The sequence below is a fragment of the Carassius carassius genome, chromosome 41, assembly GCF_963082965.1.
Source record: "Carassius carassius chromosome 41, fCarCar2.1, whole genome shotgun sequence".
In the NCBI taxonomy this organism is placed as follows: domain Eukaryota; kingdom Metazoa; phylum Chordata; class Actinopteri; order Cypriniformes; family Cyprinidae; genus Carassius; species Carassius carassius.
In genome coordinates this window covers 20,942,592-20,970,486 of record NC_081795.1, presented here as the reverse complement: position 1 = coordinate 20,970,486, position 27,895 = coordinate 20,942,592, and the positions used below count along the sequence as shown (strand labels likewise).

Sequence of the window (27,895 nt, the reverse complement as noted above, 5' to 3'; positions counted from 1 at the left end):
CATACCCACCAACAATTCCTGCCAGCCCAAGACTCAAACTTGCAACCTTTGGATTGCAAGTCCAACACTCTCACCGTTAGGCCACGACTGCCCCAAATGGGTAATAATGGATGTATGTGAGATGGACCACCTGTTTGGCTGTTTTTCCAATATGTTTTATATTTAAAGACTGGAAATATATTGCAAATTAATATGGTCTTGACCAAACAATAGTTCAGTAGCAGAAAAGCAACTCTTTCTCCATCAACCATCTCCTACATGAGATGGTCTTCCCTTTTGCTTATGCATAGATGAATCCCTTGCTCATAAAGCACCTCAGAAGCCTTTCTTTTTGTTTAGCTATTTCAATACAATCTTTTCAGACTTGTCTGGTCCCTTTGAATCCAGTCTTGAATTCTTCTGCTTAAATAGGGCTTCAGGTGACCAGGTAATTTAAAGGCACTGGGACCCAGAAGACAACCAGTGCACCAGGGCAACCAGTGCCTTTCCCACTTCTTCACACTCGAACCACAAGAATTTGGCTCCTCTAACTCCACATCTGAGGTTTTTGGGATAACTTGCCTTGATGTTGCAGAGCCAAACCAGTATACCTCCTTTGACTATATCTTTCTGTTAGTTCTTGAAAGCCCCGTAGCGGCTGGCTTTGCTGATGAAGTTCTTCAGCAGATCGTGGTCCATGTCAGCGAAGGCCTGTGTCTGAGTGACAGCTGTCAGGTGATTAACGCAAAACTTGAAACAGAACTCTTCCAAATCCTGCACATGAAGAATGGATGGACTGATTCAATGAGAAAGAGAAACACCACTAAAGACTTACAGAATAGTATATAAAACCACAAATGTATGCACATGTTTAGGGCTCTGTTCCAAAAACTAGTGAGCTGCCTACCAAGACATTTTTAGACATTGTATGCGGGCTACCTTTAGTTACAGTGCTATCTTATGGTTTTATGTTTATGCGGTTTAAGGGAAAAAAACACATTTTCCACATATTGTACATTATTGTTGTTCCTCTATGCCCCGCCATTCTGAAACGCAGCGATTTTTACAAAGCTCATCGTTCCGAAAACCAAGGTGCGCTCTGATTGGCCAGCTATACAGTGCATTGTGATTGGCTGATTGGTGTAATAAAATATTTAACGCCCCTTACCCTACTGTGATGCAGTGTCCCAGCAGGAAGAGACAAAACCAATAAAACCTATTATAAACGAGGCATTCATTGCATCCAGTGGGGATATGATTACTGATTATAATGACTTATACTGCATTTTTACGAGTTGCGTATCACACTGCGTAAACATAAAACCATGTCTGGAAAAATCGACAAACAACAAGTGCTACTCTGCACTGCTCAAAACTCGCGTTTGAAACATCAGTGGCAAATTCTTTAAATATGAAAACATACTTAAAGACTGTGAGTCATAAGCGCCAGTCTGCCCTTGCAAAGTTGGAACTGCTCCACGTTATACAAACAGACACCGGCATTGTAGGCTACTCTCACAGGAAACAGTTTTCGTTTTTCGTTTTTCACAAAATGTGCTGCACACATCTGTCCTCTTTTGGAAGGCCAAACAAAGTAGTTTCACTTTCACAACGAAACACACAGTGTCTCCACAACATGGTGGTGGCAGTAACAGCAAGAATATAAGTTACGCCTTCTTTCTTTGAGTAAACATTTGGGTAGCGTTATGCAAATCTTCCCACATTGTGATGTAGACAAGTGGGGGGGGGGGGGGGTGTTAGAATGAGCTGTTTTAGGTAGGCGTGGTTGACTCTTTAGTTTTATAAAGAATCTCTTTGTATTTGAGACTTTAGTCTTTGCAACTTTACAGATTGTCTTTATGCACCAAGAGCTTGTAACACTTATTATGCATTTAGCAGACGCTTTTACCAAAGCGACTTACATTGCATTCAGGCTTACAATTTTTCCCTAACGTGTTCCCCGGCATACGAACCCCCAACCTTGCACTTGCTAACTGTGGCGAGTGGGGCTGGGCCGAGGGACGTGGGAACAAGGAGGGAGGCCGGCAATGATTGGGAAATCAGTGACACCTGCGACCCACTGACGGTCTCGAGTCCCACGTAGGAGATGGAAGGATATAAAACTGGAGCAACGACAGTGAAGGACGAGAGAGGACCAGGCCTGGGATCTTAGTTGTGTTTTGGTTTTTATTTGAGCGCACCAGTCGTCCGTGAGGGGCTGGTGTGCTGTTTTTGTGTTTATTTTGTATTAAAATGTTATTTGATTGTCCGCCGGTTCCCGCCTCCTTTTTCCCGATGATTATTAGAGTTTAATTCATTACACTAACGCAATGCTCTATCACTTGAACTACAGGAACACTTTAAAGAGAAAGGGAAATTTGAAATCGCATCTTATGACCCCTTTAAGAAGTTTCTTAAGACAAATACCAATAAGTTCATAAGAATGGTTTTAAGTTCTCAAATATTTTAAGAAAATCTATTTTTTCCCCTTAAGAAGAAAATTAGAAGCTTTTTAGTGTTATCTGATTCTATGGAGGATCCTGCTTAATATTCCCTGATTAACTCAATGAAAAAATACCCCATCTTTGTTGGTGCTGCCTGTTTTTTGTGAATCTGTCCGGGTGAACACAATCTCTATGGAGGATCCTGCTTAATATTCCCTGATTAACTCAATGAAAAAATACCCCATCTTTGTTGGTGCTGCCTGTTTTTTGTGAATCTGTCCGGGTGAACACAATCTCTATGGAGGATCCTGCTTAATATTCCCTGATTAACTCAATGAAAAAATACCCCATCTTTGTTGGTGCTGCCTGTTTTTTGTGAATCTGTCCGGGTGAACACAATCTCTCGAGTACGGAGTTGTTATCTTAGCAATATTCTAACATCAAACTGTGAATGTTAGTTAAGTCTTCTTTGAACTTCGAGTGAGCTATTTTAACCAAGACAAATATTGTTTTTTAGATTATCTTATTAGAGTATAAAGTCATTAGCTTACCAATATGTATTACTATGCGTGTGTATTTTTAAGATATTTCACATATTTGTGCTCGTCCTTTCCTGCTTTTTAAGAGTATTAAGTCATTAGCTTAGTAATATGAAACTGTACTAAAGCAATGTAATAACATCAAAATCTAGTAAATCAACCATGAATGTTGGTCATGTCTCCTGTGTGCTTCATGTAATTTTATTTTTTTGCTTTTAAGAGTATGAAGTCATTTGCTTAGCAATAGACTAACATCTAATTCTGCTTGTAATTCTACAAGCAAACTGGCCGATTCCAATACCGATTTCCAATTGTTTTTTTACTCTTTAAGCAACGAACAAGAAAGAAGGAAAGTGTGCATTAACAAGATGTTTATTTGGTATTTAATAGGCCAAACTGGCTTTTGGCTATTGAAAACAATAACCGTAACCATCTGAAATTAAACCCAGTAACTGCACAGTAAGTAGCCTACATTCAATACAAACATAGATGGTACAGACAATCAGCATTCATCTTTTGTTTTGAATTGGGTTGAAACTACATAGAACTGGCCTTAAATGAAAAGATTAACTGTAACTAGGGGTGTAACGGTACGTGTATTCGTACCGGACCGTTTCGGTACAGGGCTTTCGGTAGTGCACCGAATGCAATATTTTGTGCGCTGAACATAGGTACATTTTCGTGTTTCCAAACGAACATATTAAGTGGCGGAAGTCTCCGCGTTCAGCGCAAATCCAGCCCTGCAGCTGATTCTAAGGCCGGTGACACACTGGCTGCGTGGCGTGAGTGTGGCGTTTCTGCTGCGTGTCAGTTGCGTGACGGCTGCTTCGCGTTTTCTGTGTCAACAGTATTGACGGCAAAATAGACTATGTTTGACAGGTGCAATATGCCAGTGTGTCACCGGCCTAAGGTTTTCAAAAGGCATCACGCGAGTGTGAACATCACTACAACTAGGAAAAAACGATTGTAATTCAAACGCAGCTCCCGTCGGCATTTAAACAGACCTTTGCTCTTAATTCCGATCAGGCAAACGCAATAACGAAATCTGAGCAGGTCTAAAAACTGAAACTGTCGATGCTGCACTTCACACTTTGGAAAAGTTATATATACGTTTTAAATTTGAGCAGGCCTACAAGGTGGGATTGGTAATGCTGCACTGTAATCATAGTTATTTATTTATATTTTTCATTATATTTTATTATATGATATTGGTTTGAGACTGTATTTTATTTAGTGGAGAACTTTGCAGCAGTATTTTATTTCTTATTCTTTTTTTATTTTATATATATTTTATTAAAAAGTATTTAAAAAAAAAAAAGTGTAAACAAATTGTAAAAAAAAGCCTAGTAATAGTAATAAACAACCTGCAGTTTAATGTTTGCATTTCTTTCCCTTACTGTACTGAAAATGAAACGAACCGTGACTTTAAAACCGAGGTACGTACCAAACCATGATTTTTGCGTACCGTTACACCCCTAACTGTAACCATGTGAAATAACTGCATAGTTCTACAGTCCAAACAACACAATCAACACACATATGTGTTATGTTGGACTCTATATCTATTTCAAACGGTATATATTTGTGGATAAAAAAAAATAAAAATTCAGCCCAGATCATGGATGTTTCTTAATCAGCATTCAGTATTTGTTTTAGTTTTTACATTTGGGTTTAAATCTAAAAAAAAAGGTCTTTACCAGTGAGACTAAATAAAAGTATGCTATATAAATACATTATTCCAAAATGTTCCAAAGTGTTTCATTCATCCAATAAAAAAAAAAAATTAGGGTAATGATTCACATCTATATTTTTTTACTTGAGCCAATGAAAAATAAATAACTTATTGTCTCAAGAAAAAAATATTGATGTGAATCATTACCCTTACATTTTTTAATTGGATGAATGAAACACTTTTTTTCAGTGTGCTACAGCAGGTGATTTTTAAATCAAATTAATTTGAAGGTAAAATAAAAATAATCATCCTAATGCAGAACTGACATTTACTTCTGGCTTTTCAAACGTGTATGCAAGTTCTAATAAAAAAAAATAATAATAAAATAAAAAAATTCAGTTGTCACAGTTTAGTCAGTTTTGTTTCTCATCCAACACGTGAGAATTTGACCTGAACATCTCTTCACCGTCTACTTGTGTTCAGGGCATGGACCGACACAGTATGCTCGCACAGCTTTAGTGCGCGGAGAAAAGGGGCTCTTATTTGTGCGTCAGTACACCTACAGATGATCACTTTCTGCTATCTGTGCCACAGACATGAAGCTCTGCATTTCCAGTTCTGAAAGTCAGCCCGTGTCCTGCAAACAGATTTTGAAATACTTCCACACAAATGACATAGCGAACGATTACAATGTAGTATTTGCACGCGGGTGCACTTTCGGAAAAATCGGCCGAAAAAATACCAAAAACCGGCCGATTGCCGATCGCGTATTTTAAGCCAAAACCGGCCGGTTCCGATTTATGGCCGGTCAACCGGTGCATTCCAAATATATATATATATATATTGGAGTACTTACAAACAAGCTAATGTTAATCTCACTAACATTTGGAACAGGACCTGTAATTTAACTGAATGGATGTGTGTGCGCATGCTCACCCGTGCTTCATACTTGACAGCAGCTGAAAGCAGTGTTATAGCGTTCTCCTCTGTGATGCCTCTCTTGATGGTCTCCTGGCAGAGTCTTTTCAGACGGCTCTCACGGTAGTACGTGGACAAATCCAGAAGACCTTTACAATTCAATGATCATAGGATCATAAAGATCAACCAACATCAATCTGACATTTTTATATTCAAGTGCTGCTCTACAGGGTAATTAAGTTTTTCAATGTGTTATGTTGGACTCTATATCTATTTCAAACGGGTATATATTTGTGGATAAAAGGATAAAAGGAATAAAAAATTCAGCCCAGATCACGGATGTTACAGTGATCTATCAGTCATGAATTGTGCAGTTTACCAATGGCATCCTCAGGTGGGAGGTTGATGGTATCAGTGTACAGGTACTCCAAAAATGCACGATACACTAGAAAAGAGAACTGATGAATCTCTATGGTCTCTTCATCAGTCTCGTTCAGCAATGCTCGGAAATGCTCACACCTATCAAGACAACCACAAAATTATATATATTTTTAATGCTATTCATTATTATTTATTTTTTTTGTATTTAAAGTTACATTTAAAGGTTTTTTTAACCAGCTTTTAGCTCAGAAGAATCATTTGTTCACAAATATGAAGTGTATGTTAGAACACAATATTCTTAGTCCACCACTATACATAATATATATATATATATATATATATATATATATATATATATATATATTAACAGTGTGTCTGTAGAGAAACAACGAGTAATACTTACACAACAGCTCATCTATACAGTCGTGGCCAAAAGTTTTGAGAATAACATAAATATTGGAAATTGGAAAAGTTGCTGCTTAAGTTTTTATAATAGCAATTTGCATATACTCCAGAATGTTATGAAGAGTGATCAGATGAATTGCATAGTCCTTCTTTGCCATGAAAACCAACTTAATCCCCAAAAAACCTTTCCACTGCATTTCATTGCTGTCATTAAAGGACCTGCTGAGATCATTTCAGTAATAGTCTTGTTAACTCAGGTGAGAATGTTGACGAGCACAAGGCTGGAGATCATTACGTCAGGCTGATTGGGATAGAATGGCAGACTTGACATGTTAAAAGGAGGGTGATGCTTGAAATCATTGTTCTTCCATTGTTAACCAAGGTGACCTGCAAAGAAACGCATGCAGCCATCATTGCGTTGCATAAAAATGGCTTCACAGGCAAGGATATTGTGGCTACTGAGATTGCACCTAAATCAACAATTTATAGGATCATCAAGAACTTCAAGGAAAGAGGTTCAATTCTTGTAAAGAAGGCTTCAGGGCGTCCAAGAAAGTCCAGCAAGCGCCAGGATCGTCTCCTAAAGAGGATTCAGCTGTGGGATCAGAGTGCCACCAGTGCAGAGCTTGCTCAGGAATGGCAGCAGGCAGGTGTGAGTGATCTGCACGCACAGTTAGGCCAAGACTTTTGGAAGATGGCCTGGTGTCAAGAAGGGCAGCAAAGAAGCCACTTCTCTTCAAAAAAAAAAACCATCAGGGACAGATTGATCTTCTGCAGAAAATATAGTGAATATACTGCTGAGGACTGGGGCAAAGTCATATTCTCAGATGAAGCCCCTTTCCCATTGTTTGGGGCATCTGGAAAAAGGCTTGTCCGGAGAAGAAAAGGTGAGCGCTACCATCAGTCCTGTGTCATGCCAGCAGTAAAGCATCCTGACACCATTCATGTGTGGGGTTGCTTCTCATCCAAGGGAGTGGGCTCACTCACAATTCTGCCCAAAAACACAGCCATGAATAAAGAATGGTACCAAAACACCCTCCAACAGCAACTTCTTCCAACAATCCAACAACAGTTTGGTGAAGAACAATGCATTTTCCAGCACGATGGAGCACCGTGCCATAAGGCAAAAGTGATAAGTGGCTCGGGGACCAGAATGTTGAAATTTTGGGTCCATGGCCTGGAAACTCCCCAGATCTTGATCCCATTGAGAACTTGTGGTCAATCCTCAAGAGGCGGGTGGACAAACAAAAACCCACTAATTCTGACAAACGCCAAGAAGTGATTATGAAAGAATGGGTTGCTATCAGTCAGGATTTGGCCCAGAAGTTGATTGAGAGCATGCCCAGTCGAATTGCAGAGGTCCTGAAAAAGAAGGGCCAACACTGCAAATACTGACTCTTTGCATAAATGTCATGTAATTGTCGATAAAAGCCTTTGAAACGTATGAAGTGATTCTAATTATATTTCAGTACATCACAGAAACAACTGAAAAAAAGATCTAAAAGCAGTTTCGCAGCAAATTTTTTGAAAACGAATATTTATGCAATTCTCAAAACTTTTGGTCACGACTGTACATGCACAAGAATGTCTCTGCACATGTTCGTGTCAAAAGAGTTCAGCTGCCAAGTTTTAAATTAAACAATGGAATGACACCAGTGGGGAAAACCCCAATTTTGTTGATAATTCAGAAATAATTTTCATATGCTGTTTACACAACTGAGGAAAAACGTCTCAGGTTACGAATGTAACCATGGTTCCCTGAGAGGGAACGAGACACTGCGTCCTCTTAGGGGACACTATGGGGAACACCTCGTCGTGACCCGTGTCTGAAGCATACTTTGAAAAACGCCAACGTGTTGGCCGGCGACAGCATCTGGCATCACTACCGCTGCCTCGTCTGAATCACATCCCTCAGGTCCTGCTTACCTCCTCGTGACCCACGATTCCTCTTGCCCCTGCCCACAGGTGGGGGAGGAGCGCGAGCCGCGACACTAGCCTTCTGTGCCCGTCTTTGATCCTCAGAATGAGATGCATAACTCGTATGCTGAAACCGATGGATGTGAGAAGAAAATGGCCTTTTCCTTTCTTTTTCGACTTCTGCATGTAAATCAGGCAAGAATGAAAGGCTCACCTGGGCTGGAGGGCTATGGTCAGATAAATAACGCTCATCAAGGCGACCTTGCGGCGTTATTTTGCTGGTACATTTCCATGGCAAGTCTAACTTTGCTGTGGCACGATCCATAACCTCAAACAGCTCCCCATACGCAGGGCAGGAGGATTGAGAAGGCTCAACCTCAGCTTCTTCGCCATCCTCAGACATCTCCTGCTCTCCCTGGGTAGAACCCAGCAGAGCACTAACTTCAGTATCAGAAAGGGTTAATGACAACACATCTTCCTCCTGAAGTTCACGCTCGTCTGCCGCCAAAGAGCGTGAAAGGGAAAGTCCCTCTCTAAACTCCTCAACGAGATCCACCTGTGATTCCCACGAGCTCATTCTCCTCCGTGCCTCAACAGCGGCGGGTCCTGAGCCGCGGGAGACAGATGGCTGTCCCTCTTTCCTCGAAAAGAGACAAACGAGAGCGGAGCTTTTTCATAGGAAAACGCTCACAATGCACGCAGATCGCCCCCTCAAGGACATCGTGCGTATGCTCTTCGCCCAAACAAGAGACGCAAAGACTGTGTGTGTCATCAGGTGTCAAATAACGCCGACACGGATGCACGCACTGTTTAAACGCCTTGCGAGTGGATGCCATGATAAACAGAGAGAGATCGCTCTTACCGTGGTCGTTTCACAGATGCACGCTTCAAACAAAACAGTCAAAGAAGACGAAGAAGATAAGAGATGGGTCCTACGGGCGCGTATTTATAGTTGCCCCGGTAGTGACGTCAGAGGCTGTCACCGGCCAACACGTTTTTCAAAGTATGCTTCAGACACGGGTCACGACGAGGTGTTCCCCATAGTGTCCCCTAAGAGGATGCAGTTCGAAGTTCCCTTGACAGGGAACTCAGGTTTAGAGGAAGGCAGCATGGCATAAACCATTTTTACTTTATATACAAAAAATAGGGCTAAAAACTGAGAAAAGGACTTTGGAGATGCTGATACTTGATTGAAGGCTTCAGTTTACCTGATTTTAAGAAGGGCTTTGTGCACGTGAATACTCTTCCCATCAACCAGGAACTTTAAGTCAGAGATTTCTGGGCTGTCGAACTCTCGCTTTAGCGACTGGGCAACAGTCAGGTAGTCATCTCCATCTAATGAGCAGAAAAAAACATTTTTTAAAGCAACATTCTCTCAAAGTGAAGCAGTAATAAGTGTAAAAAAAAAAATCTATGTTTTGTCATTATTGTATTTCACCAATAAGTACTGTAAAAATTACAGTAAAATCATATGTTGCCCCATAGAAAGTAACATTTTACAGTAAAGCATTGGTTTTGAGTTACTCTTAATTACTACCAAATTTGGTCCAGCTTTAAGAACCTTTCGTCCACCCCAGAGAGATGAGTGATATGACCACAGTCTTATTGTTCATGATAGAAATTATATATTAAGTATATTTTGTTGGAAATAGGGTTTCTATGCTGTTAAGATGATAAATACAAGTGAAAATTCACTATTGTTGATAGAAATTTTGATACCACAGTATAAGCTTATACTAGGATAACAAAAAATGCCTCAAACAACAATTGAAGACTAAAACAGTCAATAATACAATACAATATGATAATACAAAAAATAAAACAAACACGTCTTCCGCGTCCCACAGTCAGCAGAAGTTAGAAAGTGTTTATTATGTTTAAAATCTGGATGTTTATCTTACCAAAACGCATGGATTCGCTTACAGGGGGACTTTATCCCCCCGTTTGTATTGGTTGTATGATTGTCCAGAAAATACTGTGGACTGTGAATGACATGACCAATGAAATCTTTAAAATCAGCTGCTGGGAGGAGTTTGCATTGAACTGGACTGGGAAATGAAATCATGCATGCATTTCATATATCTGTCTGTCAATTAGAGAAAGCCACACCCTGTCTTGGAGCTCCCACCCCAATTTGGAGCTCTCCAGGCCTTAGTTATACACTTCTTTTTTCCAGTAAATTATATCCCTTTGTACTAATCCGCTCCCTTGTTTTAAATCAGTAACTACTTTTTTTTTTTTTACTGACTAATCTCAGAGCCAGTTGAAGATATACTTCAGAAACCAAGGCTGCTGAAAAAGTAGCCAGAATAATGCTCTTACCCACAGACAGGAGATGCCAGGTGACTGCTGGTGTGGCAAAGCAGGCAAAAACATCATCAGTGCTGGTGAAGTGTGTGAGATGAGGGTAGGCCACAGCCTGACCCCGACACTGACCCCACATCAGCACCTGACCACTCTGTGTTTTCGCCACTGATGTGTGACTGGTGTGACACGCAGCAACCTCCACCATTCTGCAGGAGACAAATGGGTGACAGAAATAGTGTTGTTATATGATCAAGCATGTTAAAGCTTTTTTATATGTTCAGTCTAAAATATAAATTCCATTTTTGATTGGTAAACCGTTAAACTGGCAGGAAATGACATTAAAACAACCCACCACATACAGTTATTCATTGTTTATGATGAAACAAAAAAAATAAAAATCTTTGGTACTGGGAAAAACTACAGAAATAGAACATAAAAGGTTTATTTAAAGAATAATCATTTTAGATTAATCTAAACATGTTGAATTGAGTGACATAAACATAAGTGAAGTAAATTTTGTTAATCATCTCCTGACTAAATCACTTGAAGGTCTGGGTAATTTATATGGTAAATGAAAAATCCATTCAAGTAGTCAATGTATTAGTGCAGGAGAGATGGGTAGGAATAAAGATCTGAGTGACTTTGACTAAAGCCAAATTGTTGTGGCAAGACAGCTGTGTCAGAGCATGTCTGAAACAATTTGTAATAATTTCTTCAAGTTAAACTAAACTTTTAGTTCGTCTTGAGGATCCTGAAGACATATTGTGTACTGTCTTTGACGGTAAACCTCACATGTCCCACCAGAGACAGTAATATATTGGATCACTGTTACACCACAATAATGGATGCATATTACTCTGTTCCATTGGCAGATTTGGGGCGCTCTGATCACTGTTTAGTGTTCCTCTTACAGTGAAAAAGCAGCTATTGACTCCTTTGTGAAAAAGGCCCAGCAGAGGTTCCTTCGCCAGCTGAGGAAGTTTAACCTGCCACAGGAGCTGCTGAAATAGCTCTACTCTGCCATCATTGACGCCATCCTCTACACTTCAGTAACTGTCTGGTTCAGCTCAGCTACCAAATCTGACCTTAGAAGACTACAGAGGGCAGTCCAGACTGTTGAGCGAACCACTGTTATAACCCTCCCCACTCGTAAATTCCTCTTATGTGTAAACATACCTGGCAATAAAGCTCATTCTGATTCTGTTAGTCTTTCTCAAATGAAAGAGTTTAAAAAGCTTCACAAGCTTTCCACAAAGGAGCTCTAGAGATGAAGTTCTAGTGTTCATGTCTTCATATACTGAGATAATGAAAACACTGAGGATCACATGCATTAGAGTTTGTGTACTAGACCAAAATACATCATTCATTTACAGAGAGACAAGCAGAACATGCAGACTTCTTAGCAACACTGACTGGCTGCTGTCACATTTAGTTATGCTATGTGATAGGCTGTTAGGTTAATCCATATTAAGCAAAAATCTCTGGAGCTTGTCATCGTTATCAACAAATTTTACTGTGAGCTCGATACTTTTTTTGCCCAGTACTACAACCCGAATTCCGGAAAAGTAGGGACGTTTTTTTAATTTTAATAAAATGAAAACTAAAGGAATTTCAAATCACATGAGCCAATATTTTATTCACAATAGAACATAGATAACGTAGCAAATGTTTAAACTGAGAAATTTAACACTTTTATCCACTTAATTAGCTCATTTAAAATTTAATGCCTGCTACAGGTCTCAAAAAAGTTGGCACGGGGGCAACAAATGGCTAAAAAAGCAAGCAGTTTTGAAAAGATTCAGCTGGGAGAACATCTAGTGATTAATTAAGTTAATTGATATCAGGTCTGTAACATGATTAGCTATTAAAGCTTTGTCTTAGAGAAGAAGAGTCTCTCAGAAGTAAAGATGGGCAGAGGCTCTCCAATCTGTGAAAGACTGTGTAAAAAAAATTGTGGAAAACTTTAAAAACAATGTTCCTCAACGTCAAATTGCAAAGGCTTTGCAAATCTCATCATCTACAGTGCATAAATTCATCAAAAGATTCAGAGAAACTGGAGAAATCTCTGTGCGTAAGGGACAAGGCCGGAGACCTTTATTGGATGCCCGTGGTCTTCGGGCTCTCAGATGACACTGCATCACTCATCGGCATGATTGTGTCAATGACATTACTAAATGGGCCCAGGAATACTTTCAGAAACCACTGTCGGTAAACACAATCCGCCGTGCCATCAGCAGATGCCAACTAAAGCTCTATCATGCAAAAAGGAAGCCATATGTGAACATGGTCCAGAAGCGCCGTCGTGTCCTGTGGGCCAAGGCTCATTTAAAAAGGACTATTTCAAAGTTGAATAGTGTTTTATGGTCAGACGAGTCCAAATTTGACATTCTTGTTGGAAATCACGGACGCCGTGTCCTCCGGGCTAAAGAGGAGGGAGACCTTCCAGCATGTTATCAGCGTTCAGTTCAAAAGCCAGCATCTCTGATGGTATGGGGGTGCATAAGTGCATACGTTATGGGCAGCTTGCATGTTTTGGAAGGCTCTGTGAATGCTGAAAGGTATATAAAGGTTTTAGAGCAACATATGCCTCCCTCCAAACAACGTCTATTTCAGGGAAGGCCTTGTTTATTTCAGCAGGACAATGCAAAACCACATACTGCAGCTATAACAACAGCATGGCTTCGTCGTAGAAGAGTCCGGGTGCTAACCTGGCCTGCCTGCAGTCCAGATCTTTCACCTATAGAGAACATTTGGCGCATAATTAAACGAAAAATACGTCAAAGACGACCACGAACTCTTCAGCAGCTGGAAATCTATATAAGGCAAGAATGGGACCAAATTCCAACTTCCAAATTCCATAGCCTCAATGCCCAGACGTCTTCAAACTGTTTTGAAAAGAAAAGGAGATGCTACACCATGGTAAACATGCCCCGTCCCAACTATTTTGAGACCTGTAGCAGAAATCAAAATTGAAATGAGCTCATTTTGTGCATAAAATTGTAAACTTTCTCAGTTTAAACATTTGCTATGTTATCTATGTTCTATTGTGAATAAAATATTGGCTCATGTGATTTGAAAGTCTTTTAGTTTTCATTTTATTACAATTTAAAAAACGTCCCAACTTTTCCGGAATTCGGGTTGTACTTTACTGTCACTTTTAATGAATTTAATATCAGATTAAATATCTGATTGTGTCGACAAATAGTAACACAGCTTTGAACCCTTGTAAAATAAGAATATTCTACCTTCTATTAGAACATAGTAGTAGGGTAAGGGGCAATCGAATATTTTAGTAATCGAGTATTCTACCAAAAATTCCATCAATTAATCAAGTAATCGGATAAAATTTGTTTGCTTAATTAAAGTGCAATATTAATTATGCAAGAGAAAATAAGACTCCTGGGTCTCTTAAAATGACCAACTAAGTTTCCTTTTTTAGAAAAAAAAATATTTTTATTTTTTTAAATGCACAGAATGCAATGCATACATCAAAAATAAACATTTAATTATTACCCATTGTTTCTGTATTGTGTCTATACTTGTACTGTGAACAATGACAAAGTTGACAGATGAATTAAGTGCATTTAAGTGCCATTCAGTTGGGTTTTAAATAAAGCATTTTCTGAGATGCACATTAAACATTAAACACATAAAACATGAATTTATTTCATCTTTTAATTATTGAAAATTAAGCAAACGTTTTGGTAAACAAAGGGGATTTACTATTAAAAATAAAATATGGAAGAAATGTTGTGTGATTAAACCTTAACAAAAATAATGTTTGATTTTCTTTGTTTTAGTAGTAGGCTATGTACATTCTGCTGAACAATAGTAATACATCTCTGGCAAATACTTGTCTTTAAACTAAACCTAGACTTTTATTTTGACGGGTTGACGTACCTTTACAGTTCTGTGTATGTGATGTGACGCTAGTTTTACTCGAAACAAACGGTCAAATGCTCATGAAGTGACTGTCAGAGCAGTTCTGGAGATGTTGTTTGTGTGTTCACGTCCTTATTTAGAGAGACGACAGATGCTGAAATCACCGCAAGCGTCACGCGCGCTTCCGTGTGTTTAATGAATGAAGAAGTGCTTCTGCGCCATTCATTAACACAGACACGCAGAACATGCAGGATTCATATTTAAATAGACTGTTCCGGCTTAATATTTACATATATTAGTCCATATCGTGATTTGATGTAAGTGCAATGACCTATTTTTGATTAATTCATTCAAAATTTGGCAAATTCCGCGATTCCCTCCGCGTTTTCTGCATCGCGGAAATCATAGGGTCCTAGTTGTGGTATGTTAACTCCATCTTGCAATGGACACACGCCACGACGTTCTCTTTACGTTTGCCCGCGCCCTCAAATCAAAACACTGCTGGTGACTCCTTGCAGTATGTGATTTTGGACACAGCACTTGGGTCTCCTCTGTTTTCTGGGTGACGTAAACGCGTTGTGTCACATTAAAAAAAATCATTGCGAAAGAACCTGACGTGAGATTTAAAATGCATTAAAAGAGGCTTCGAGGCAGATGAGTTTGCCTCGATCATTTTTTTTTTATCGAGTTACTCAAGGAATAGTTTCAGCCCTACATAGTTGTATACATATTTCTATTTATTTTTATCTTAAAGGGATACTCCACCCCAAAATGAAAATTTTGTCATTATATCACTTACCCCCACGTTGTTCCATACCCATCAAAGCTTCATTCATCTTCGGAACACAATTTAAGATATTTTGGATGAAAACCGGGAGGCTTGTGACTGTCCCGTAGAATGTCAAGTAAATTATGCTGTCAAGGTCCAGAAAAGTATGAAAGACATCGTCAGAATAGTCCATCTGCCATCAGTGGTTAAACCGTAATGTTACGAAGTGACAAGAATACTTCTTGTATGCATAAAACTAAAATAACTATTTTATTTAACAATCTGTCTCCTCTGTGTCTCTCATCATCACCATAGCGCCATTTTGGAGAATTTGGAATGACATGGGGGTAAGTGATTAATGATGAAATTTTAATTTTGGGGTGGAGTATCCCTTTAATATGTTTAATATGCATTTTAATCTATATAAAGTTACTGATTTATGGTCTGATGAATCTATAATCTACATGACTGGTCTAGAGCTGGAATGTTATATATTGTGATATAAATGTTTATTTTATATATACCCATATATATTTAATTTGATACATTTTAAAAAGTAAATTAGTATTTTCAAATGGCATTGTAAAACTGTGGGGCATGTTCCGTTCCAAGTCTTAAGAATTAAAAAATGATAGATAAGCCAACATACTGTAGATTATCTTCAGTGTTTTAACATGATTTCAAGCGGTTACAAACTAAACAAAAAAAAATAAAAAATTCTAATAAGAGTTCTCTAAGTTTGCCACAATTGAGTTTCTGGTGAAGTGACTTCTGTAGACTACATACTTCACTTGACCTACTTTTTTCTTCAGTTTCATTGTTTTTGGTAAATGTTCTGGAAATGCATGAAAGAAACTAAGGATATAAATTTTGTTATGTGCAAAATGACACCGACATGTATTCAAATGCACAGAAAACCAGGTGAGATGACAAATTATTTCCCCCCATATCAATTATGGGAGGCTACAATTTGAATATTACCTCTCCTTGTCCATATTGATGAGGGTGGGCACAGCCTGGTTGCTTTTGTTGCCAGTACCCAGCTGCCCATATGAGTTTGCACCCCAAGAGTAAACAAATCCTTCATCTGTAAGAGCCAGTGTGTGTGCATATCCACATGCCACCTGTAAAAATTAGACAGTTAAGGGATGATAGAAACACGTTATTTGCTGGCATATCTGTCATTCAAGATTAACTTATTCTGCAACTAAATATTTTTAAGAATGCGGGGTAATTGAGATAAATGTGAGTAGTATTTTACTACTCATGTGGTTTTAACTAAATTAAATAAAAGTTCAAGTTGAATTACTAAAATTAATAAAACAAATAAAAGTTACAGACATTGACAAAAACACAAAAAAGCACTTTTTATTTTAGAATTAAAATAAAAATCTAAGTAAAAAAAAAAAAGCTAATTCAAAACAATATACTATAATAGTATATAAATATTAATTACTGCATTTCACTGTATTTGGCCTGGTACTCGTTGTGTTTCCACCGCAGGAACCAGGAACAAAATAAAGTTCAGGGTAAAAAAAAATGCCCCTCAGAAAGTCCCTGCTGGCGAGGTGGCACTTTTTCAAAGTTCCGGAACTTTGGGGGGCGGGACTTGGGCACTAAACATGCTGATTGTTAGAGTTCATGCAGCATTGTGATTTAAACCACCATTTATTCAGATCATTTTCAAAATATTACTGTTATTGCGTCACGAAATGTAATTTTAAAGTATTTCAGACGAGACTGCAGTTGTTTAAAACTCAAATCTGTGGTTTATTTATAAAGACAGCACCTATTTAAAAATGCATTTCCCCGATTTCGGAGACGGTCAGCTCCACGCGAGCAGTAATCACGTATCTGCCGAGAGCAACCTCACCTCGGCTAGACCTTCTGATATGTGCCGCTGGCCCTGATGTCTCTGTAGTGGTTCAACATAAAATATAATTCTTTTTGGGTAAATCTAACAGGTAATCTTTGGTCTGTATTAAATTTATCTATATGTTAAAATGAAAATAAAGGCAAATTGATAAAATATTTCATTTCATTGTAATGGCTGTATATATACACATATCCCTCAACTAAGTACATTTCTGTGGCTATTATTATGTTTAAATGAAAATAAAAGGAGGCAGTGGTATTTGATATCCTATTTCATTTTATTGTAAATATACAGAGAGGAAAATTGCAGTAGCCAAGGCGAGCTGACTGATGTTATCAAGACACTGCTGTTTGCAGAATGATTTGCATCGTAGCGGACATCACACTCCTGAGTTGAATGCACAAAGTCTGAACTACTGAGGATGCAAGTCCAAAATCAGCGTACTCTGTATTGAGAAACACGTGCAGACCTACGTCACCAGTCTATTTGCGTAATCTTCCCGGTACTTCAGACCGCGGTGGAAACACAGAAAGCAACAGGTCTGGGGGGAAAATAGTTCATGGGAAAAAAGTTCCTGGTTCCAGATGTTCCGGGTAATTCCAGTGAAAATGCGGCATATGATATGACTTGGCTTTAAGGAAATACTATATACATGTTAATAGGAACATAATATTACATTTTGATATAATGTATAATGTATTGTTCACTCCAAAGTAATGCTGTCACCTAAGCCTTTCTCACAGAAGCCACCTCATTTCAGAAGACCACCATATCCTATTGATTAATACCCAGAAGTCTTTGTTTGTCACCTGTACGATGTTGATTCCCTGTAAGGCGGCGATCCGGCAGGGGGTTTGCTGATTGCCATTGTTGCCCAAACCAAGCTGCCCATTGCAGTTATAACCCCAGCCGTATGTCTGTGAACACAGAGCCTTGAGATAAACCAAGTGCTCATTACAGCAACAATTACAAACAACAACAACAGTCATGGCCAAAAGTTTTGGCCGTGACATGAATTTTTTTTTATTATTATTAAGTTTGCCACTTAAGCTGTTGTGGTGTTCATTCAAATTATTGTGTAGAGTGTAGAGAGTTTTTTTTATCCTGCTTCAAAATGACCAGCTAATATTAATTGACTAATCAGCAGCACATATGAAAGTGTGAGTATTAGTTAGATAAAATCACTATCATACTAAATGGATTGTAAAAGCAGATTGATTGATATAAAAGGAGGAAAGAAGCCCTGGTTACCTCTAAAAAAAACACGTGCAGCCATCATCATTTTGCATCAAAATGGCCTCAAATCCAAGAAGATTGCTACAAAGAATATTGCACCTAAAATAACCATTTACCAGGTCACCAAGAACTTCAAAGAGAGAGGTTCAACTACAGTGAAGAAGTCTCCAGGACGTCCCAGAGTGTCCAGCAAGTGCCAGTGCCACCAGTGCAAAGCTTGCTCAGGAATGGCAGCAGGTTGGTGTGAATGGCCTGGTGTCAAGAAGGGAAGCAAAGAACCCACTTCTCTCCAAGAAAAACGTCAAGGACAGACTGAAATTCTGCAGGAAGTACAAGGATTGTACAGCAGAAGACTGATCTAAAGTTATTTTCTCTGATGAAGCTCCCTTCTGACTGTTTTTGGGACATCTGGAAAATTGATTGTTTGGCGAAGAAAAGGTAAATGTTACCATGAGTCCTGTGTTGTGCCAACAGTGAAGCATCCCGAGACCATCCATGTGTGGGGCTGCTTTTCATCCAAGGGAGTGGACTCTCTCATAATTCTGCCCAAAAACACTTCCATTAAAAAAGAATGGTATCAAAACGTCCGGCAAGAGCAACTTCTTCCAACGATCGATAAGCAATTTGGTGATGATCCGTGCATTTTCCTGCATGATGGAGCACCATGTCACAAATCAAGAGTGATAAAGAAGTGGCTTGAAGATCATTACATTGAAATTTTGGATCCGTGGAGTTGCCTGGCCTGGTGTTCAATCATCAAAAGGTGAGTGGACAAGCAGAAGCCCACAAATTGTGATCAACTCTGATAACTTATAAGGCAAATATGGATCGTCATCAGTCAGGATTTGGCCCAGAAGCTAATATCCAGCATGCCAGAGTGAATTGCAGGGGTTATGAAGAACAAGGGTCAACATTGTAAATACAGACTAATATTTTTTGCCAATAAAAGCCTTTTAAACTTATGATATGCTTATCAGTGTTTTTCTTTGAAAAACACCAAATTAGGGATATGCTGGTATCCAGCATGTTAACATTTTCTAACAGTATGCTCAATCTCATGTTAATAAAAGGTTTCTGAAGTTTTTAACACATTATTTTAGTGCAAATAATTATTTAAAACACACACAATAAAAACTACACGATAAATCATGCCTCCTGACACATGCATATATTCCGTTATAAAGAATTCTGTCTTTATTTGGTGGCCAATTACTTTTGAAAACATAACATATCTTTAATCATTTATTATTTTATTTATTATTTTTGTCTTCTGTAGTTCTTGATTAAACTCTTATTTTTAATTTAAACTCACCTCTCCATTGTCCAGGACAGCCATGGAGCAGAGCTGTCCACAGGCGATGTTGACCACCACCTTATTCTGCAGGCAGCTGCTGACCCTGCGTGGGGTGGGCTGGTTAGCCGTGGATCCAGAGCCCACCTGCCCAGAGTTGTTGTATCCCCAAGCATACACCTAAGAAAGGACAGGAAACAGAACCAAAAAAAAAATTTAAGTAACTGAAGGGCTGTAAAAAAAAAAAAAACAACAACAACAAAAAAAACAACACATTAAGTAATCTGAATGCAAGATACCTATACATATCCAGTATGTACATATACAGTATGTGTGTATATGTTTATAATACTGAAAGAAGTCTAAGCATAAGTGCTTAGGGTTGAGTAATAAATAAAAATTTATTTTGATTTTGGCTTCCAACGATTATGTAAGGAATAACTGACAACAGACCATTGAATTATTGAAAAAATACTGGACACACAGTCCCAATGTGGTAATGCAGCCACGACGCAAAGTGGAACAAGGTCTTAAAGGAACACTCCACTATTTTAGAAAATAGGCTCATTTTCCTTCTCCCCTAGAATTAAACAGTTGAGTTTAGGGCTTCCCCCTAATAGTCGACTAAATGTTAGTCGACACAAGAGGCTTGGTCAAAAATTGCATTAGTCACTTGGTCACAGAAAAAAAAAAAAAACATTTAATTCCACAGGTGAACTTACGCAGTCCGTGACTAACAGATCATTAACTGGTCGGCTAGTGTATGTGGTAATCAGTGTTTGGAATAACAGCGTTTAAAAGAACAGCGTTAGCTAACAACGTTATTTTTTCAGTAACAGGGTAATCTAACTAATTACTTTTCCTGTTGTTACAACGCCGTTAACGTTACTGAACGTTAAATGCGGTGCGTTACTTGATTTAATATGCAATCCGAACGCACCCCTGGCTCACACAGCGAGTGAGCAGGTGGGTTAATAACGAGATAAGCGATTATGATTGGCTAAGGCAGAGTCATGTGTTTCATGGTAGCCAATCAGAGCCAGTGTTTTTACACACACGCGCCAGCGGCGCCAAACACACACAGTCACACACACACGCAACAGCTACACAGAGATTCGCAGCAGCAGGAGAAATGGCGAGTCAGGAGCAATCCGATGAAAAGTTGGCATTTTCAAGGTGGAGATATAAGCACTACTTCAAATTCATTGTAGTCAAAGGCAAGAACGTGCATGTGATGTGTGACACACGCATCTACAAAGCTAGTGGCCAAAAACACTTTTCTTACAAAGAGTGCAGGATAAAACTCTTGCTGTCTGTTGACGTGCAATAAATCTCGAAAGTTATGTACCTGTCTGTTCTACTTATTTCAACTGACTTGTGAAAACTGCTAAAAAAAAAAAAAAAAAAAAATTCCTTGACATAGCAACTTTTTTTACAGTAACGCAAATAGTTACTTTCCCTGGTAACGAGTTACTTTTATTATAGAGTAATTCAGTTACTAACTCAGTTACTTTTTGGAACAAGTAGTGATTAACTATAACTAATTAAAGTAACGTTCCCAACAGTGGTGGTAATATAGGCTAGTTACATCGGACAGCCTATTATGATCAATCTCAAATATGACTTATCATCATAAAAGTATTAGAAACTTTACATGGCCGCTCAATCTAATGTTAACCCAGAGAAATGTGTCCTACTTGGCAACACTGGTGGGCATTTACTACACCAAGCCGTAATTCACTGACAATCTACACAAAATCGATGTTAAAATCGCAGGCGATTCTTTGTCGATTTTGAAAACGATTTTGTGTTAGTTGTCGGTAGACTACGGCTCTGTGTAGTAACTGCCACTCCACCTGAACCAGTGTTGCCAAGTCTGCGATTGTTTTTCATGTCCGCAGTTTAACCCTCATACCCTGTTCACATAACAGCCCTTAATTGTTTGTTCGTGGACAAATGTGGGCACAGAGGTCTCAGGTGTCATCCAATTTTTTATTTATTATAAATGTTATATCAATGTCTTCGATAAAATTTATTCTATCCATTTATGGTATTTTTTTTTATTTTGGGGGTATTTTTGAATTTATTTACCTCTAAAAGTACCACAATTTCTATGTAAATAATGCTTATTTTATGTTATGTTATATTTATTATTTCTTTACCTACATTAAAAATATCATTCCACTAAGTTCTGAGAGTTAAATCCTAAAGATGAAGTGTTTTTGCTGGCATCTAGTGCCTTTTATTGGTATTAAATCAAGAATAAAAAACAATAATATCAATAGCCACTAGATGGCTATAGTACTACTCATACTCAATGGCTGCATAGACTACAGGATCAGCCCTTCATTTGTGTGTATGTTAGATATACATTGTATGGGATTTATTGATTTTATTTTACAAAAAAACAACAAGAATGCTCTGAATTACAGGTTTTCCCATTCATTCCTATGGGTGCCCATTTTTGTCCACGAACAAACAATTAAGGAGTTTTTTTTTTTCACCCACTTAACATTGTAGAATCGAGTCATTTTTGTGTGTGTGTGTTCAGGTGGTAAACTTAGGAAAAGTAGCCAAGTCTTGTACCGCTCAGATCAAGGGAAGTATTTTTTAAAAATAAATCAAAATTATTTTGCCCACATTTGTCCCCAACAGGGTTTTAGGGTTAAAGCAACCCCAATACAAATAACATGATATTTAGCCCCTAAAATGCGAATTTTACCAAAGCAACCCTTCCAAAAAAATGTATATTTTAACCCAAGGAAGCAATTTTTATCGGGGAACTTCCTGGAAACGCGATTGGGCTAGTTTTGGACTAGTTTTAAGAAGCAACTGGGCAGGATTTGTTGTGAAAACCTGGCAACCCTGATCTGAACGCATGTGCTGGAGATATACTTCTAATCACAGGAGCATCTTTACTGATGAGATGCGCATGAAAAATCGCATTCGATTTTTTGCACAGCCCTAATCAAATCTTTGCATAGCTATGACAGAAAACATTGGCATCACAGAGGTCTCTACTCGGAAGATGCCTATTATAATGTTATGATCGAGGCTCTGGACTCTAAGCATAACTTTTTTCTACAAACTATAAAATATTTTCTATAAAAACGTTAATGTCCTGGCAGTGACAAATAGCTTGTTTTATATTTAATTACATTAATGTTATAAGTTAAGATTTACAAGAAATATTGTAACTGCTACTATGTAAAAGGAATACTGCTGTAAAAGAATTTGTTTAAAGCGTTTACAAACCAAGTGTTATTGTACTTTTGTTCATATAACAGTACTTTAAAATGAAAAAAGTGCACAATACACTGTTTTTGAATGCATTATTAGTTTTGTGCAAAACAATGCGATTAATTGCAGGCAATCATGCGATTACAAAAAAAAAATTTTTACCTCTCCCTCTGTGGTGAGGGCTATGGTGTGGTGAGAGCCACAGGCCACCTCTGTCACCCTCTTGCTGATGAGGTTGGTGGAAACCAAGGCAGGAGTAAGGCCGTGGTTAGTGGTGCCATTACCCAGCTGACTGTAGCCATTGTGACCCCAGGAATATACTTCTCCATCTACAAACACAGAAGACACGATACAGATCTGAGGATGACAAATCTTTGACTCAAGTGTTTGTTTGGGAGACAGAAATAATGGAAATGCAGATCTTGAATCTATTCAATTCAATTTAAGTTTATCTAAAAGTTTATCAAATCTAATATACAAGGCCTAAATTGGCTTTGAGGAGTATAAAATATAACCTGAACAGTTGACATAAGTGATTTAATCAAAGACACAGGCGTAAAGCTGATCATCTTAAAACTTCTGTGGAAAATGAACCATTTGGTGTTTACCAGGTATGAAAACATTATAATTTTTAATTATAATTAAAAATAATAATTTTATTAATTAAATAAATTTAATTTAATTTTTTTTTTATATTTGTGTGTATTTGACATTTAAGCGTGCATCTGAAGCCCTAAGCATACTTTGCTGATCCTTGTCTCATGAGTGCACAGAAAATGCTTTGGGAACAGTGTAAGCTCTGTTTCACAGATTTAAAGTGCTGTAATACATTAAAGAGTTAATAATTTAACTTATTTTTTATATAAAACATGTCCCGCAGTAGACTGCATTTGACATCAGTCACATAATTTGACTGATTTGGACATTACGTTAAGGCTAGAGATCTCAAACCATGCTCCTGGAGAGCTATCCTCCTGCAGACTTCAGTTCCAACCCTGCTCAAACCAGTGATGCGCGGGTTGATCCAAAATGAGTGGGTGCCTGCGGTCACCCGCGGTTGCCCGTGGTTACGAGTCATCCAAAAATATTTTTAATGATATTCGGGTCACGAACGGTCGGGTCGTTTGAAATGAAGATGCCAATTAAATCTTTGTAATTAATATAGTACTAGACACAAGTTTGAAAAACATAGGCCTACACTTTATTGGCTGAATAACTGGCGCGAAGATGATGCACGAGCTCAGTCTGCAGGTAGAGATGGAGGCGGCAAGAAAAAAGGTGAAGACGCTGTTTTTGGTAAAACATGATTTTGACGACTTCATTAAGTTTTGGGGAACCGGCGGACAATCAAATGATACTTTAATGATCAAAATAAAGACAAAACAGCGCATCAGCCCCTCACTGACACGCACAAATAGCCAGACTAGACTATTTTAGAACAAATTATGAGCTTATTGACGATTTGTTTTTTTTATAATTCTTGACAAAATTAGAATAGAAGGATTTTTTTTTTTGCCTAGTTCCTACGTCTATGGCCAAATGACGCTATGATGAGCATATACTACTTTTAAAAAATGCGGGTCAGGAAGCGGGTCGGGTAAAATATTTTATTTTCCTTTTTTTTCCGGTCCGAGTTGCGGGCGGGTTAGTTGAAAACATTGGTCGGGTGCGGGTTATTAATACATTGACCCGCGCATCACTGGCTCAAACACACCTTGTAATTACACCTGACTGTAATTATCAAATAACACTGAACAATATTAGCTTGATTAGCTGGTTCAGGTGAATTTGATTAGGTTTGGAGCTGAATCTTCAATGAATGTGTATTACATCTCCCATTAAATTCTGTGATGTAATCTCATAATCGCATAAACACTAGATGGAAGATTAAACGTCAGTGATAATGTGCCGCCACAATAAAAACTGAAATGCCATTAACACAATCTTTCATGTAAAAACCATGTTTTTCAGTTTTTCTAATAATTTACAAATTCAGATCACACCCACTTCCGCAAGGATCTTAATAAACTACAATAAATATAGGAATGTATCGGTACAGGGAATGTCAAAATCATGTATTATAATATCTGAGCTCTGACATTAGGGCTGCACAATAATATATAACGATAATGTATATTTTTGATAAAAAAAAATTATAATATTCATGAGTTTTCACCATAGAAGGGTTTCTAATTTTGCCATCATGCAACCAAAATGATTTGGTACAGCAAAATACCAAATCATTGCCTTTGTTTCATGTCAAAAAATTTGTCCAACCTGCGGTGGCGATGACTACATGTGGCCCTGTGCCATAGCTCAAAGACACAATTTTCTTCCCACACAAGATGTCTATTCGTCTGGGTTCAATGGTGCTCTGCATGTCCCCAAGCCCCAGGCAGCCACTGCAGTTCGTCCCCAGTACAAATACCTGTGGGCAGACATAATTTAGGTGGTTTACAACTTGACAAGAACTTTTCATTACTATTATATTATATTTAATTACAGTTAGTTCTGTCGTATTGATTATAATTATACTGTATTGATTAAAAATAAATAAATACATTCTGTAATCGCATATTAATATAATACACTAATATTGTCAATTTCACACTGAACCTCCAAATTAATGTAGAAAGAACATAAATATGGTATATTTTTTTTATGTTTTTAATGGCATCTTTTTACTAAGTAGCCTATTACTAATGAAGACCAGTATGAGACCAGTACTGATACCAATATTTATACTGATGTCTCTATTAAATGCATTTTCCCTCATTTTAGCCATTCATTATAGCAATTCAACATTACTGTATAAATGAGTCATTTTTTAATAATTAAAAGGATCTGAAAAATAATTTAAGTTAACTTAATCTTCACATAAACTATAAATTGTATTCAGATAAACTAGCTTGATAGCTTATTCATAATGGTCTACTGTAACGCTAGCCAAAGGAATGAAAAAAAGGATGCTGCGTTAATAACATTAAATTTGTTATGGGTTAAACTGAAAAAACAAATTATAATAATAACAAGAATATCACAATTAATGTGTAAATTTTGACAGCCTTATAGTTCATTATACCACTGACTATCATTTAATTATAGAGGGAATATCGATCAAGTCCATCAAGTGGCTTTAAAATCTGATTTGGATGAGCAGCAATCAGCCTCTCAAAGCTAAACTCTAACCGCTCCTTTTACATAACTACAATTCTGTTTACACAGCATTCTTAAAGACACTTTGTGCTTTCAGTTTGGCACTTGATCCTTTCTTAGAGTATGTACGTGAGATAAGATGAGAGTTTTTTTTTTCCTTTGACTCCATCTCTTTCCTAACAGTACATATGTGCATGGCTCAAAATGTTTATTTATTTTTTTATTGTAGCTTATTTTACTTTCCCTGACAAAATTTTTGACTGACTCCACACACACACACATATATATATTTATTTATTTACAAATAAAATAATTATAAGAAAAATAAAAGGTAAAATTTGTTTTTTAAAGGAAAAAAATAGTTATGGTCACCAAGGCCATTCTTACTGATGCATCCTTATCATTGAGTCCTGATGTGTGTGAGAGAGCAAGAGCTCCACCCAACCTAAGGAACAATTTCCAGCACGGATCTGTGCTCATTTACAGTTCATCTGTAAATGGGGAAAGTCATGGCCTAGTGGTTTGGCTCCTAAGGTTGTGGGTTCGAGTCTTGGGCCGACAATACCACGACTGAACCCCCAACTGCTCCCTGGGCAGCGCAGCATAAAAATGGCTGCCCACTGCTCCGGGTGTGTGTTCAGGGTGTGTGTGTGTTCACTGCTGTGTGTGTGCACTTTGGATGGGTTAAATGCAGAGCACAAATTCTGAGTATGGTTCACCATACTTGGCTGTATGTCACGTCACTTATTCACTTATTGGTCCAATAAAAGCTTTTACCTCATCACTGACGGTAACGTAGATAGCCTCATTTGCAGCACTACCGAACACACAGGCTTGACGGATGAGCCGCAGTTCTTCAGGGGGCAAGAGGGCGAACACCGGCCACTTTCCCACGTCCAGCATACTACTCTGTGATGTAACACATAAACTCACAATAAGAAAGCATTAGCTGCCTGCATCTCATTTTTTTTTGTTCGAATTTTTAAACACCAATTTCTCACTCTCTCTCTTCATATCATATCATATAATTTTGATAAAAATAAAAGCCATCACCACATTTAAATTATATGTTCATTAATATGAATCAACTTAGAACCATGACGTTTGTGGAAAAATGTACCATGATACCACGAAAGTTCTTTATTCTCAAGGAAATCACGTGACATTCAAATTTGAATTAAATATTTGAATTTTGACCTGAAATTAAAAAGCTACTTTTTTAATACATGTAACATTTGCTGAAGTAATGTAGCTGCCACACTTGTTAGTTTTAAATAAAAGAAATACTTACAAAGAAAATAAATAATATGTGACCAAACAACAAACTTTTCAATAATAGTTGTAATCAAACATCTAACGCAGTCAGGGCTAGAAAGTATAACTTAAATGTTTATGTAACTTACGTTACAACGGGCGTGTTGTTAAACAGTCTATGGTTGTCACTCAGCTGTTAGTTAGCTAACAAACTAACTATCGTTTACATTCATAAGAAATAAAAACAGTCAAAAAGTCTGCCCAAGGCTCATTCTAAGATGTTAAATTACACTATGTACCGCTGAATAGCAGCTGATATAACATATTTGAATTTGTAAATCTGCTAGCTGATGTTAGCCGGCTGCATAGACTGACGTCATGGAGAAGTGTTAATCCAATATCAGCGCGAGGTTTTACATTATAAACTCTCTAAATGTTTACCGTGTGTTAACTTAAACTCCCAAGTCTTCATTCCTGGTGACAGAGGATGATGTAGGAATGGTAAAACGGTCAGTTTTGCATGACTACGAGTGAGGACAGCGGAGATGTGTCCAGTGTTCTTCTTCTTCTTATATATCTTTCCGGCAGTGTAGACGCTACTGAGCGTATTACTGCCCTCCATAGGTCAA

General features: G+C 37.9%; 1 protein-coding gene and 1 long non-coding RNA gene across 2 annotated transcripts in view; both read right to left on the bottom strand.

The window, feature by feature from the left end:
• Nucleotides 1-27,895, bottom strand: part of LOC132122955 (uncharacterized) — a 489,820-nt gene that overhangs the window by 160,317 nt on the left and 301,608 nt on the right. The window lies entirely within an intron of this gene.
• On the bottom strand, nt 11-27,870 carry LOC132122952 (RCC1 and BTB domain-containing protein 2-like). The gene is made up of 12 exons (XM_059533477.1): nt 27,708-27,870; nt 26,790-26,921; nt 25,134-25,284; nt 23,019-23,185; nt 19,638-19,796; nt 17,899-18,006; nt 16,195-16,337; nt 10,578-10,768; nt 9,464-9,590; nt 5,932-6,071; nt 5,571-5,701; nt 11-753 (listed from the first exon to the last, which is right to left on the bottom strand). The coding sequence occupies exons 2-12, from the start codon at nt 26,913-26,915 to the stop codon at nt 613-615; spliced, it is 1,584 nt and encodes a 527-aa protein (XP_059389460.1). The 5' UTR covers nt 26,916-26,921; nt 27,708-27,870; the 3' UTR covers nt 11-612.